Source organism: Podarcis filfolensis, assembly GCF_964270895.1.
Source record: "Podarcis filfolensis genome assembly, chromosome: 17".
In the NCBI taxonomy this organism is placed as follows: domain Eukaryota; kingdom Metazoa; phylum Chordata; class Lepidosauria; order Squamata; family Lacertidae; genus Podarcis; species Podarcis filfolensis.
Window position 1 is genome coordinate 14198930 of NC_139621.1, and position 14553 is coordinate 14213482.

General features: G+C 42.8%; 2 protein-coding genes across 6 annotated transcripts in view; one reads left to right on the forward strand and one right to left on the reverse strand.

Annotated features, from left to right (window-relative positions):
- ACER2 (alkaline ceramidase 2) overlaps nucleotides 1–14553 on the reverse strand; it is a 529013-nt gene that overhangs the window by 213672 nt on the left and 300788 nt on the right. The gene's annotated exons all lie outside the window — the stretch shown is intronic.
- The window catches only part of MLLT3 (MLLT3 super elongation complex subunit), a 148798-nt gene that overhangs the window by 74747 nt on the left and 59498 nt on the right, over nucleotides 1–14553 (forward strand). For all 4 annotated transcript variants that reach the window (XM_083593485.1, XM_083593484.1, XM_083593486.1 and 1 more), the window contains one exon: nucleotides 10201–10283. In XM_083593485.1, the coding sequence (XP_083449611.1) occupies nucleotides 10201–10283 (83 nt within the window). The remainder of the gene's footprint in view (nucleotides 1–10200; nucleotides 10284–14553) is intronic.

The window sequence follows — 14553 nt, forward strand, 5'->3', positions numbered from 1 at the left end:
GGTACACGTATTCAAGGCTCATCTGTCTTACTGATAAAGCCAATGATAGGGACTGTACTAGAGTTCTCTCAGCTCCCTTTGCCATGCAGCCTTGGAGTGACAAGGGCTGGGCAGAGTTAGAATCATAGAAGAGACCCACCAGGGTCATCTAGGACAGGCTTCCTCAAACTCAGCCCTCCAGATGTTTTTGGACTACAACTCCCATCATCCCTAGCTAGCAGGACCAGTGGTCAGGGATGATGGGAACTGTAGTCTCAAAAACGTCTGGAGGGCTGAGTTTGAGGAAGCCTGATCTAGGGCAACCGATGTTGACATCTCCATCCCACCTTAAGGAACAGACATGGGATTGTTACATGTCACATGTCTGTTTACATTTCAGCACAGTATCCAGGGAACTTCCGTTGTGTATAGCTTTGCCTTTTAGCTGTTCTCTCTCAGACGACATGAGAGAGAGACGACATGTTTCTTTGTCTTGATTTATGATTAATAAATCTGTAGTTGTAGTATGCTTCCACCAGCCTCACGCCTATTCTGTGTGCGTTAGTTCTATCTGCTAATAGTGTGCCCTGGCTTTGAAACCCGGGTCACTGATTTACATCAGAGCACAGGCCGATGGAAGGAGACGTCCGAGCTGGAGCTTGCCAGCTGGCCTCCCAGCCCTATGCACGCCGACAACAAGGTTATGGGCGCAACACTGTAATCTTCTGTCCAACATAGACCTTGAGCCCATAACCCTGACTCTTGTGCTCTGTCGACTGAATAAGTACCTAGCAGACAGAAGAGGTGTTCTACTCAGCAAAGACTAGGCATCACCCAGGACCAGTAAGAGGGCCAGAGCATGATGGCGGTTTCACCCGGTGGCATATTGCGAGTAAAACCGCTGCTGCTCCCAAGTCCCTCTGCCACCCAGAGCACCGAAGGAGAAGCAATCTGCAGCCAGGAGCTGGTGGCAGAGGGACTCAGGAGCCACGGCGTTTTCACTCGCAATATACCACCAGGCCCTCGTACCACTGAAGGCTGATGTGGCTTGTTCCTCCCTTGGCTGCCGGCGCTGGATGGCAGCTCCTTTAAACTTCTCCCATTGGATAAGTTCAAAGGAAGCCCAGACCTCGCCTCTGGAGCCGGTGGTAGTGGAACAGGGGGAGGGGCAGTCCATTGCACCTCTAGGGTGCCAGTGTGGTGTAGTGGTTAAGAGCGGTGAGCTCGTAATCTGGTGAACCGGGTTCGCGTCTCCACTCCTCCACCTGCAGCAGCTGGGTGACCTTGGGCCAGTCACACTTCTCTGTAGTCTCTCAGCCTCACTCACCTCACAGAGTGTTTGTTGTGGGGGAGGAAGGGAAAGCAGAATGTTAGCCACTTTGAAACTCCTTAGGGTAGTGATAAAGCGGGATATCAGATCCAAACTCCTCCTCCTCCTCTTCTTCTTCTAGGGAAGCTTTTAATGTTTAATAGACTGTTGTATTTTAATATTCTGTTGGAAGCCACCCAGAGTGGCTGGGGAAACACAGCCTGATGGGAGGGTATAAATAAATTATTATTATTATTATTATTATTATTATTATTATTATTATTACCCCAGCCAGCACGGAAGCTCAGTTGGGAACTTTGGGGCAATTGCTGTATTTAGCCCTAACCTACTTCCAGGATAGTGTGGAAATAGTACTGAGAGAGTTGAGGACCAGCTATGCCATCCTAAGTTTGTTTGAGGAAAGGCAGAGTATGAATGTGCAAACTGAACCATAAGTAACGAATCATAGAAGGCTTTGAGGACAAATGAGCAGCTGCCTTAAACAGAAACACCTTTTGAAGAGACTTGAACCTTCAGAGCAGATTCTGCCACCTGATGTTTTGGATCACCATGAAGCTGTCATTCCAAACATCTGGAGGGCACCAGGTTGGGGGAGACTGATGTACTAGAATTAGGGGCAGGGCAGGGGACATAACCCCTTAGATATGAACAGGCTTCCCCTTGGATCTGACAGGAATGGTTTGCTGTCCCAAATAAATAGGAAGCATGTGCACTCATAATATAGTAAAGGTAAAGGGACCCCTAACCATTAGGTCCAGTCGTGACTGACTCTGGGGTTGCGGCGCTCATCTCGCTTTATTGGCCGATGGAGCTGGCGTACAGCTTCCGGGTCATGTGGCCAGCATGACTAAGCCGCTTCTGGTGAACCAGAGCAGTGCACGGAAACGCCGATTACCTTCCCACCGGAGTGGTACCTATTTATCTACTTGCACTTTGACGTCCTTTCAAACTGCTAGGTTGGCAGGAGCAGGGACCAAGCAATGGGAGCTCACCCCGTCGCGGGGATTCGAACTGCCGACCTTCTAATCGGCAAGTCCTAGGCTCTGTGGTTTAACCCACAGCGCCACCCACGTCCCTCAGAATATAGTTACATGCGATAGTTGGAATGAAAACAAGAGCTCAGGAGCATTTATTTGAACCGTCTGTGGCTTCCAAACAACAAAAGTTTTGTCAAATGTTTGCAATGCTTGTAAATGTTTAACTTGCAGGCACTTTTCTTACTTTTTCTCCACCCCACCCTGTTTGGTTCGTGATAGTGAAAGGCTGACCTGTGAGAAACTGATCTTTGAAAAATAGCTGGCATATTGACTGAGCAAGCAACAATATCTGGTTATAGTCCCCCCCCCCCACCTCTTTGCTGGTAACATGGGGGAAGTTTTACATTGCTTTTAGACCGTTGGTGGCTACGTGTCTCAGTCGAGCTAGTTGGAAAATACTAACTTTGCATTAAGGTTTTTATTCCTTAAAGGGAAAGGTGAATATGAAGTGATTTGTATAGATGTATTCAAACCTAAATACTGCTTGATGCAAAGGCTGGAATTTGCCAGCCACTGGTACAATGTGACGTTCTCCTTATCCCATTCATCTCTGTGAGGGATACATTGAAGTAATGTCTTGCAGGAGAGGTTTTCAACCTTTTCGAGTCCACGGCTCCCTTGACCAACTACATTCTTTCAGCGGCACCCCTGTGGCAACCAGGGTTTTACGGAATAATCCCCAGGTGTGTGTGCCCAGGAAAGAGAGCCCTTGGGGTCTGACATGTGATTTGGGCTTAGATCTTGCTGCGGAGGTGAACTTTTATCTGAATTATATCACTTCAGAGAACATGCCACGGACTATAAGTTCCTCCAAATGAGGAAACATCCTGAATTTCAAAAATTTAGAATGCCAGCCTTCTCCCTGACCTGTTTCTTTTTCTTTTTCTTTTCTGAGTGCAGAGAATATTGTTATATGAAGGAATATTGACATGCACTCTCATGCACTCTAAAGTGCTGCAACCCAAAGAAACCTTTGCCTGCTTCTATTAACTGTTCTTTGTGGGTTATCCAAAAGACAAGAATTGTTGGTTGATAGCAACTAAACGATTTCACCAGAACTTTTTGATATCCTAAAGGAGACTGTCAGCCAGTATTCTTTTTCACCTGCATCACAGATTGCTTTGTTTAGACTAGGGTTACCAGACATCCCCAGTTCCCGGGGACAGTCCCCGGATTTGCAAATCTGTCCCCGGAAAAATTCCGTCCCCGGAATGTCCCCAGATTTGCAAATCTTTCCCCAGGAAACGTGGCGGTGGCAGCCTCAGCAGCCCGGAGCCAGCCTGGTAGTGCAGTTGGCTCTGGCTGGCTTCAGGAGCTGCTTGCTGCCACCGCCACTGCCGCGGGGGAACCGGGGACGTCCGGCGGTACAGATCTCCTGCCCCCTTCCCCCTTTGTTTTGACTGATCGGGGGAGGCTCGGGAGTTGTGGGCGGCCGGCCGTTGCCCAGTTTTAAAAAAACTCTGCGCATTTATGTTTCACAATGTGCGAAAGAAGGGCTTTGCACCTTTCCTGGCAGAGAAACCGCATGCCCTGCACCCCTCCTGGGTAATGGCTGCCCACCTGCGACTCCCAAGCCTCCCCCGATCTGTCAAAACAAAGGGGGAAGGGGGCAGGAGATCAGGGAAGGCTCGGGAGTCATGGGCTCCCTGTTGCCCAGTTTTTTAAAAAAAACTGTGTGCATTTTATGTTTCACAGGGTGCGAAAGAAGGGCTTTGCACGTTGATACAATATGCATGTGTCCTTGGGCCGAGGGTGTTTTACCTCACCATCCCCTTAACTGATTCCTTGTTGCTAGGTAAAGGTAAAGGGGGACCCCTGACCATTAGTTCCAGTCGTGACCGACTCTGGGGTTGCGGCGCTCATCTCGCTTTATTGGCCGAGGGAGCCAGTGTACAGCTTCTGGGTCATGTGGCCAGCATGACTAAGCCTCTTCTGGCAAACCAGAGCAGCGCACGGAAATGCCGTTTACTTTCCTGCCAGAGCGGTACCAATTTATCTACTTGCACTTTGACGTGCTTTCGAACTGTTAGGTTGGCAGGAGCAGGGACCGAACAACGGGAGCTCAGCCCGTCGCGGGGATTCGAACCGCTGACCTTCTGATCGGCAAGTCCTAGGCTCTGTGGTTTAACCCACAGCGCCACCCTGTTGCTACTCAGCTTCAAAAAAAAAAAAAAAGAAAAAGAAAAAGTCCCTGGATTCATTGAAAAAAATCTGGTAATCATAGTTTAGACAACTACAGTGGTACCTCGGTTACATACGCTTCAGGTTACATACACTTCAGGTTACAGACGCCGCTAACTCAGAAATAGTACCTCGGCTTAAGAACTTTGCTTCAGGATGAGAACAGAAATTGTGCTCCAGCGGCTGCGGGAGGCCCCATTAGCTAAAGTGGTGCTTCAGGTTAAGAACAGTTTCAGGTTAAGAATGGACCTCCAGAACGAATTAAGTACTTAACCCGAGGTACCACTGTATACAGTTGGGGGTTGCCAGTGTGTGTGTGTGTGTGCGCGTGCGTTTAAATCCTCCCTAGCTTGGCAGATACACTCTTCCTTCTGTGGTTTTAGTTAAATGTTTCTGTGTGCATGTGTGCCCATGACAATTATTTGTGTTCCATTTCAGCATCAGTGATTGGTTTTATACCGGACTTTCTTCTGATATAAATGCAGTCGGAAGCTCCTTTGGCTATTGTGCGCTTAAAACGATAGTGACAGGCGCTGATGCGTCAACCTTCCATCTATGGCACTTAAATAATCATGCCATCTACGGCGATCAGGTTTCCCAGGGGAAAGCTGTGGGGCAAATGCAAAACTGCTTGGGCCCACTTCCTGCGAGAAGTGGAAGTGTGTACGAGCCCCCAGTTTGCACATGTCACTAAGCCATGATTTAGTATTGCAAGGAGGAGCCATGGCCAGCTCCTCACTTCCTCTGGTTTTGCCACCAAAACATTGCAATCTTCCGCTTCCGCTTCAATTTTTAGATTGCATCTGAATCCCAAATAGACTCTTCTAATGATGGTTTGTGAAAACAAGGCAGCTTCACAGATTATGATTCGAAGGTGGATTTCCGCCCCCCATTAACCATAATTATGACTACAGTTTCTCGGGATTCGAACATCACAACCAACTGTGGTTAGTCTAAATTGGAAGTGAATGCCTTCAGACTTTTTGTGGTCTGTGCTATTCACTGCACTGCTCTGCTTTTCATGTATACAGTGGTACCTCAGGTTACATACGCTTCAGGTTACATATGCTTCAGGTTACAGACTCTGCTAACCCAGAAATAGTGCTTCAGGTTAAGAACTTTGCTTCAGGATGAGAACAGAAATCGTGCTCCGGCGGTGCGGCAGCAGCAGGAGGCCCCATTAGCTAAAGTGGTGCTTCAGGTTAAGAACAGTTTCAGGTTAAATACGGACCTCTGGAACGAATTAAGTACTTAACCTGAGGTACCACTGTATCTGCTTCCCTGCCATCTGTTGGACAGTTGACGCTGATAAGAGCAAATTTTAAACAAACCCTTGCCCAAGGAGAAATGCATTAGCGTGTGGGATTTTTACTGTCCAAAAATCATTTGTGGATTGTCAGACCTTTCTTATTTTGGCTGCCTTTGTGAAAATAATGGAGGGATGTATAATATTTCAATGAACAGCCAAGCCTTTTGGCACCCACGTAACATTTTTCTGGAATACCTGAAGCGTGGCCATCCAAAAAGTACTTTAAAAGGTTTTTCCAGTTCTTTTCTCCTCCTCCAGGAAAAAAAAAATCCCTTTAATAATCATTTATGGCTCTGAAGTATGCTGTGTTCTGCCCCCTCCCCTTCTTCACTTCAATAAACGGCTATTTTCCCAGAGGATTAGCTAATACATACCATCTGTGTCAAGATGAGGTTGTTTTGCCAAAATTTCTTTGGCACCTAGATAATTTGTTGTTTGGGTAGAGTCAGCTGTTTAATGAATTAGGTATTAAAAAGAATGAAAGAAAACGTTTAGCTATTGGGCCTGCTCATTTTGCAATAAGATAACGAAGTTTAAGTATACCTATTTCATGAGGTGCCTTCACATAATCTGTCAACAAACCGTTTTCCTGCTGCTTGTCTGGCATCCAATTTCAACTTACCTTAAACCATGTGAAAAAAAGATGCATCTGAACAAATAATGAATTCAGTATCCCATTCTCAATAGCAGTCCGTAAGCAACGTTGGATAATGTAATGCATCTAAATGTATTGGCTGGTACAATATCAAAGTTACAGAACCATATTTCTTCCTTGAACATTAACTTCCATTGTAGTACTACTTAGTGTTTTAGCACCACTAAATAATACCTTTCCTCCAGAGGTTTTAAAGAGGTGTTAGTCTTGTGTAGGTACCCTTTTCCTGTGAGTCAGGTGAGCAATAATTCCAAGAGCCTGCAGTGCCTCTAATCTTTATGGACATGTACACTATATTACAAGGACGCGGGTGGTGCTTTGGGTTAAACCACAGAGCCTAGGACTTGCCGATCAGAAGGTTGGCGGTTCGAATCCCTGAGACAGGGTGAGCTCCCGTTGCTCGGTCCCTGCTCCTGCCAACCTAACAGTTTGAAAGCACATCAAAGTGCAAGTAGATAAATAGGCACCGCTCCGGCGGAAAGGTAAACGGCGTTTCCTTGCGCTGCTCTGGTTCGCCAGAAGCAGCTTAGTCCTGCTGGCCACATGACTCGGAAGCTGTATGCCAGCTCCCTCGGCCAATAAAGCGAGATGAGCGCCGCAACCCCAGAGTCGACCACGACTGGACCTAATGGTCAGGGGTCCCTTTACCTTTACACTATATTATGTACCCAGTACTTTCTCAGTGTTTGAAATTAGCCAGGCACCAGGCTATTGGCCATTTGCGACTAAGGACTCAGCTACACTGGCAAAGAAAAAATGCTTTACATGCATTGTTATGCATTCTAACACTGTGACACCAGATGGCACTGTGGAGTTCCGTTTTTGCCTACCCAATTTCTCATAAAAAGTTTGCAACACATTTAACTGAAATGCTTCTTTGATGTGTCTAGATCCAGCCCAAATGAAGGTGCCAGACATCTCCACCATCTGGAGGTGCATGCCTGGGAATCATTGTTTCTTGACTGTCTTCACACACCTAATACCACATCCTGTAGAGTTCTGTCCATTATCTTTTACCTGCAGGACCGGATGAATTTCAGGAACCAAAATGCTGCATCTGTGCAGCCTGAGCAGGAGCAGTGAACAATGTTATAGCAAAATGTTGTCGCTTGTCTTTGCTTCCCCCACTCCAATGCCCTGCTCACAGTTGTGAAGAATAGCCCTACGTTATGAATGGTCCATGTCACCATTAAGAAAAAGAAGCAAGAATAGGCCAGTATATATGTGGACCGTCCCTTGATCAAGTGACTTTTCTTCAAGTTCCGAAAGCTCTTTTTTTTTTTTTGTAAAAGTTTTTATTATTAAAATAATTCAGCATTAATACACACATATTGCGAATATACAAGCATACAAACATACATTTCATACAATCCTTAAAAATGTTCAAACATACCTACACTCAGTCCCACAGGTAATTCCTTTTCCCATCACCATCCACCACCCCTCACCCCACCTTTGTGTTCGACTTCCAATCTACTCAACTGCAATTTCTTTCCATTTCTATTGCTTTCTTTCACACACCTTTAACCTAATTTCATGCTTCTTTTTCTATTACACATTGTTATCCATCTTATTTCATATTTCAGTATTTAAAACGGAACTTGTTTATTCTAATAGGAGTTCTGATTTTTCAATATGGTTTTGCAAGTATCCTTTAAACACCTTCCAGTCCCTGTCTATCTTCTCTTTTGAGATCCTTCCAATTTATCCCATTGTTTTGGATATATTGTAATACTCCAATAATTTGGCAAGGCACTTGTTTTTGTTGGTATAATACCACTTTTCCATTTTTTCACAATCAATAGCCTTGCGGCTACTGTTGCGTATAAATATAATGTCTTGTCTTCTTCCTTTAGACTTCCTGGTACTATTCCCAATAGAAAACCTTCTGGTGCTTTCCTAAATGAGTATCTGAACATTTTTTTCATTTCGTTATCTATTGTTTCCCAAAATTGTTTGATGTTTAAACAGTTCCACCATATAGGCATCATAGTACCTTTTCCAGTGTTCCGAAAGCTCTTAACCCAGCTCAAGATTGTCAGATGGTTAACTCAGAATCACTCAGTTCATCATTTGAAAAATAAGACGCTGGAGCCATCTTGCCCTAAAATGGCAACCAGACATTCCATTTTGGCGATTGTAACCTTGGTTTAAGAAGCCATTTGGCACCTGGCTTATACAGTGGTACCTCAGTTTACGAACTTAATCCATTCCGGAAGTCCGTTCTTAAACCGAAACGGTACTTAAACCGAGGTGCGCTTTCCCTAATGAGGCCTCCCGCCGCCGGTGCCCTTCCACCATTCAGCTTCTGTTCGTAGACCGAGGTAAAGTTCGCAAACCGGGACACTACTTCCAGTTTTGTGGAGTTCGTAAACTGAATAGTTCATAAACAGGGCTGTTCTTAAACCGAGGTTTCACTGTAGATCTGAGTTCCTAACACTGTTCCTGACTGATTCAGAGAGACATCCATTAGAGGTCTGGATTTGCATCCATTCCAATGGATAAAGGGACACATTTTCGCTTGCAAACAGTCCAAAAGTTTCCGCCCCACAAAAAGCTTTCTACCCCATCTTACATATAGATTTTCAGTCAAATGCAACCAAAAAGGGGGCAAGGCTTTTGTCAAAATACGCTTGCTGGTTGCTTGAACCAGTTCTTATTAGCCATAAGTAAGCAAGCAATTAATTGTTTACAAGTGTGCTGGAAGCAGCCCCTGTGCAGGCGCAACTAATGATATTGGTGTGTGATTTCACAGTCTTGTCATGTTAATCTGTAACAATTCGATTTAATTCTGATTTAATTCAAGGACTCATCCAGGGCATAGCAAATAGCCTTTTACTTTTCTTGTTTATATGGTTCCATCAGTGTGCAAAGTCAGTTTAGAGTACAAGAGGACAGCTCGCTGCACTGAGGAGCTTACAATTTCTTAAATTCGGTACGGGGATACAGTTACCTTTTTGAGTATATGAGACCAAGGAGGAAGAAATACAGTGGAACCTCGGGTTGCGAACGTGATCCGTGCGGGAGACACGTTCGCAACCTGCAGCACTGCGTCTGCGCATGTGTGTGATGCGATTCGGCGCTTCTGCGCATGTGCAAAGTGTGATTTAGTGCTCATGTGCAAGCGGCGAAACCCGGAAGTAACCCATTCCGGTTCTTTCAGGTTCAGCGAGGTCCGTAACCCGAAAACGTACAACCAGCAGCGTTCACTATCTGAGGTATGACTGTAGCAGATCTGCGTGGTACAGATCACCAGCCAAGTCTGTTAACTTTAAATTTGGGGAGCTGGCCACAAAGTGATTGGCTTTTAAATACATCAATTGTACAGGATAATAATATTAAGCAAAAGATCTCAAGAGCTTTGAATGAACTTTGCAGGTTTATCTGTAAATGATTATAAAGTTTGGGAGTACTTTTTTATTATTAAAAAGAATACTGAATAACGAAAAGCTGATCAGTTAAAGATATCCAGTAGCCAGTGTTTTTCCAGTGGCTGAGTTCAAATATTTGGGTGAGTCCTCCCCTTTCTTGAGTCAGGAGAGAGACGGAAGGAAGGAATCATGTTATGAAATGTTAACCTTTCCCCAAATCGTTTAAAAACTGAGGAGCATTTTTCTCAGGCAGTTTGAATGGCTTCATATATAGAATTATTACGCCGATTGTAAAGACTCAAAATCTTTTTCTCTCTCTCTCTCTCTTCCCCCCCCAGTGTGCAAAGACCCACCGTACAAAGTTGAGGAATCTGGGTATGCTGGTTTCATTTTGCCAATAGAGGTTTACTTCAAGAACAAGGTGTGTAATACTGTTCTTTCAATTTCTCAGCATATATCTAGATTTTTTTCCCTTTGAAAATAGCTAAAGAAATGCAGCGCCAGAACTTCCAGGGGAGCCCGCCCCCTCGGATCCTCAAGGACCGGAGAACAAGGTACCACCCCAGAAAGAATAACCAGATCTATCCAGGATGTCTCTGCAGCTTTTGAGTTGGAACATAAATGGCTGTAACAGTCCCGAAAAAAGGTCTAAAATTTTTCATATTCTAAAAAAGGAACAATTGGACATTATATGCTTACAAGAAACACATGTGATTAGGCTCCATAGAAAGGTGTTAATAAATAAAAGGCTTGGTCAAGAATTTATATCATCGGATACAGTTAAAAAGAGAGGTGTAGTGATCTATGCAAAAGAGAGCCTTTTACCAAAATTTCTTTTTAAAGATGAAAGTGGAAGAATCCTCGCAATAGAAGTACAGTATCAAGGAGAAAAAATTTTGATATTAGGAATTTATGCTCCAAATGAAGGAAAATCGGATTTTTATAAGAAGTTGCACGAGATCATGCTGGATTATCTGGATTACAACAACGTCATCATGATGGGGGACATGAACGGGGTCGTATCAACAAATATGGATAAGTCACAGAACCAGAACATTACTAAAGAGGGAAGACTACCTAAGACCTTTTTTGAAATGACTGACAATATGGACTGGGTTGACATCTGGAGAGTTAGAAACCCCCTGGGAAGAGAAGGAACATTCTTTTCTGAAGCTCAACTGACTTGGACACGAATCGACCAAATATGGATAACTAGAAGTCTGGCACCCAAGGTGAGGAAGGTGGAAATCTGCCCCAAAACATGCTCCGACCATAACGCCTTGAGAATGGATATGACATTGATCCCAATCGGCTCCTTTAGATGGAAGATGAATGATGGCCTGTTTAGAGATCAAAGAATTGTAAAGAAGGCCCAAAAAATCTTAAAGGACTATTTTGAGATTAATTTGAACACTACGGTGGAAAAAAGAACTATCTGGGATGCAAGTAAAGCTGTGATGAGAGGGTTCTTGATTCAACAGAATTCCTTAAAGAAAAGACTGCAAAATGAAAAGAAAGATAAAATTCTGGAAAGTATCAAAGAGTTGGAGAAGAAGTTAAGATCTAACCCGAAGTCCCAACCGATTCTGAGAGAAATTAAACTTTATCAGGCGCAATATTCCAAGCTGATAAATCAGGAAATAGAATGGAAGATTAAAACAATGAAACAAAAAACTTTTGAATCGGCAAATAAATGTGGGAAACTGCTAGCTTGGCAGTTGAAAAGGAGACAAAGATTAAATACAGTAACAAACTTAGAGGTTGAAGGAAGGAACATTCAGAACCCGGGAGAGATTAGAAAGTGCTTCCAGAGGTATTTTAAAAAGTTATATACTCAAGGGCCACAAGATGAAATAGAGATTACACAATTTTTGGAGAGAAATGGATTAGCAAAGCTGTCAGAAGAAAATAGAACAATTTTAAATGGCAAAATAACACGACAAGAGATTGAACAGGCCATCCTGAGTCTGAAACAGGGCAAATCACCAGGGCCAGATGGACTGACCTCTAACTACTACAAGACATTGAAGGATTATTTGATACAACCTTTGTTGGAGGTCAGTAATGAAATAATGGAGGGGAAGAAGGCGCCTGAATCGTGGAAAGAAGCATTTATCACATTGATTCCAAAGTCAGAAACTGAAAAGACACAACTCAAGAATTACCGTCCCATCTCCCTTTTAAATGTGGATTACAAAATATTTGCAGATGTTTTGGCACGAAGATTTAAGAAAGTTTTAAGTGAGATAATCCATAAAGACCAGGCAGGCTTTCTCCCGGGCAGACATATGTTTACTAACACAAGGAACATCATAGACATATTGGAACTTTTACAAACAAACATAAACACTAAAGCAGTTTTAATTTTTATAGACGCGGAGAAAGCCTTTGACAACATTTCTTGGAAATTTATGAAGGGGAATTTAAAAGAAATGGGAGTGGGACGGGGGTTTGAGAACGGGATTGAGGCAATATATTCAGAACAAAAGGCTAAACTGATAGTTAACAATGTGGTTACAGAAGAGTTTAAAATTGAAAAAGGTACACGACAAGGCTGCCCGATTTCCCCATTACTGTTTATTTCGGTTCTGGAAGTGCTCCTGAATATGATTAGGGGGGACCGGTTGGTGGAAGGGATTCAGGTCGGAGCGAAACAATATAAACTTAAAGCTTTTGCAGATGACCTAGTTTTGACATTACAGGAGCCGGAGTCTAGTTTGAAAAGAGTACTACAACTGATTCAAAACTTTGGTCGAGTGGCAGGATTTAAGTTAAACAAGCAAAAAACTAAAGTTTTGGGGAAAAACGTGACAGATATTGAGTTGGAACAGCTTCAGAAAGAGACAGAACTAAATGTGGTTAAAAAAGTTAAATACCTAGGGGTAAACATAACAGCAAAAAATCTGAGTTTATTTAAAGATAATTATGAAAAATGTTGGTCAGAGATTAAGAGAGACTTGGATAGTTGGTCAAGACTAAAACTTTCTTTGTTAGGCCGAATAGCTGCCATCAAGATGAATGTATTGCCAAAAATGTTATTTTTGTTTCAGACACTGCAGATTGTAGACAAGACAGAGTGCTTCCGGAAGTGGCAGAAAGATATTTCTAAATTTGTCTGGCAGGGCAAAAAGCCCAGAATCAAATTTAAAATATTAACAGATGCGAAAGAAAGAGGGGGCTTTGCCCTGCCAGATTTAAAGTTGTATTATGAAGCTGCAGCTTTCTGCTGGTTAAAAGATTGGTTACTTCTTGAAGATACGGATGTCTTGGATTTGGAAGGTTTTAATAATGCGTTTGGATGGCATGCATATTTATGGTATGATAAAGCTAAGATAAATAAGGCCTTCAAGAACCATATTGTCAGAAAATCAGTCTTTAATGTCTGGACAAAATATAAAGACTTACTGGAGAATAAAACTCCGAGGTGGCTGTCACCCCTGGAGGCTAAGGCTCGGAAAAGAGCCAATATGGAGGCCAACTGGCCAAAATATTGGGAGATAATAGAAAAGGATGGTGACAACTGGAAATTGCAGAGTTTAGAAAAGATGAGAGACAAAGTGCGAGACTGGTTACACTATGCTCAGATTAAAGAAGTGTTTAAAAATGACAAAAAGCTAGGATTCCAAGTGGAAAAGTCAAAGTTAGAAACTGAACTGTTAGAACCTAAGACTAAGGTACTTTCAAGAATGTATAACTTGCTGCTGAAATGGAACACACATGACGAAATGGTAAAATCAACAATGATAAAATGGGCGCAGGATATTGGGTATAATATTATGTTTGAAGATTGGGAAAGGTTGTGGACCTCTGGGCTGAACTTCACTGCATGTAATGCGTTGAAGGAAAATGTGATGAAAATGATGTATAGATGGTACATGACCCCTGTTAAACTGGCTAAAATATACCATTCGTCTGATAGCAAATGTTGGAAATGTAAGGAAAATGAAGGAACATTTTTTCACCTCTGGTGGACCTGCCCTAGAGTGAAGGCCTTTTGGGAGAAGATATATAATGAATTAAAAAAGGTGTTTAAATACACCTTCACTAAGAAATCAGAGGCCTTTCTCCTGGGTATTGTCGGCCAGAGTGTGTTAAAAGAGGACAGAACATTCTTTTTGTACGCAACAACAGCAGCAAGAATATTAATTGCCAAGAACTGGAAAACTCAGGAGCTACCCACTGTGGAAGAATGGCAGATGCAACTGATGGACTATATGCAATTAGCCGAGATGACCGGCAGAATTCGAGACCAGGGAGAAGAAAGGATGGAAGAAGACTGGAGGAAATTTAAGATTTATTTACAAAAATATTGTAATTTGGCTGAGTGCTGAATTGGATGCCAGTGCAGACAATTGTCTACCATTAAATTAGATTTAAGGTTGAATTATATGTCAAACCAAATTAAGATTATTAATTAAGATGAATTAAATGATAATTTGTTTGAAACTAATTTAATAATGATGTAAGTGTATGCGGGAGGTGTGGGGGAGTCCCATGTTACAATTGAGAGATGTTAAATGGACAATGATAAGTGCTTATCTAATATATGCTTTATTTGAAAACTTTAATAAATATATTATAAAAAAAAAAAGAAAATAGCTAAAGAAATGTTGGTATAAAATATTCTTTCCAAAACAATTGAGATGCTCTTAGTTCTAGAAGGCATGAGAGTATCTTAACTTTTGTGCATG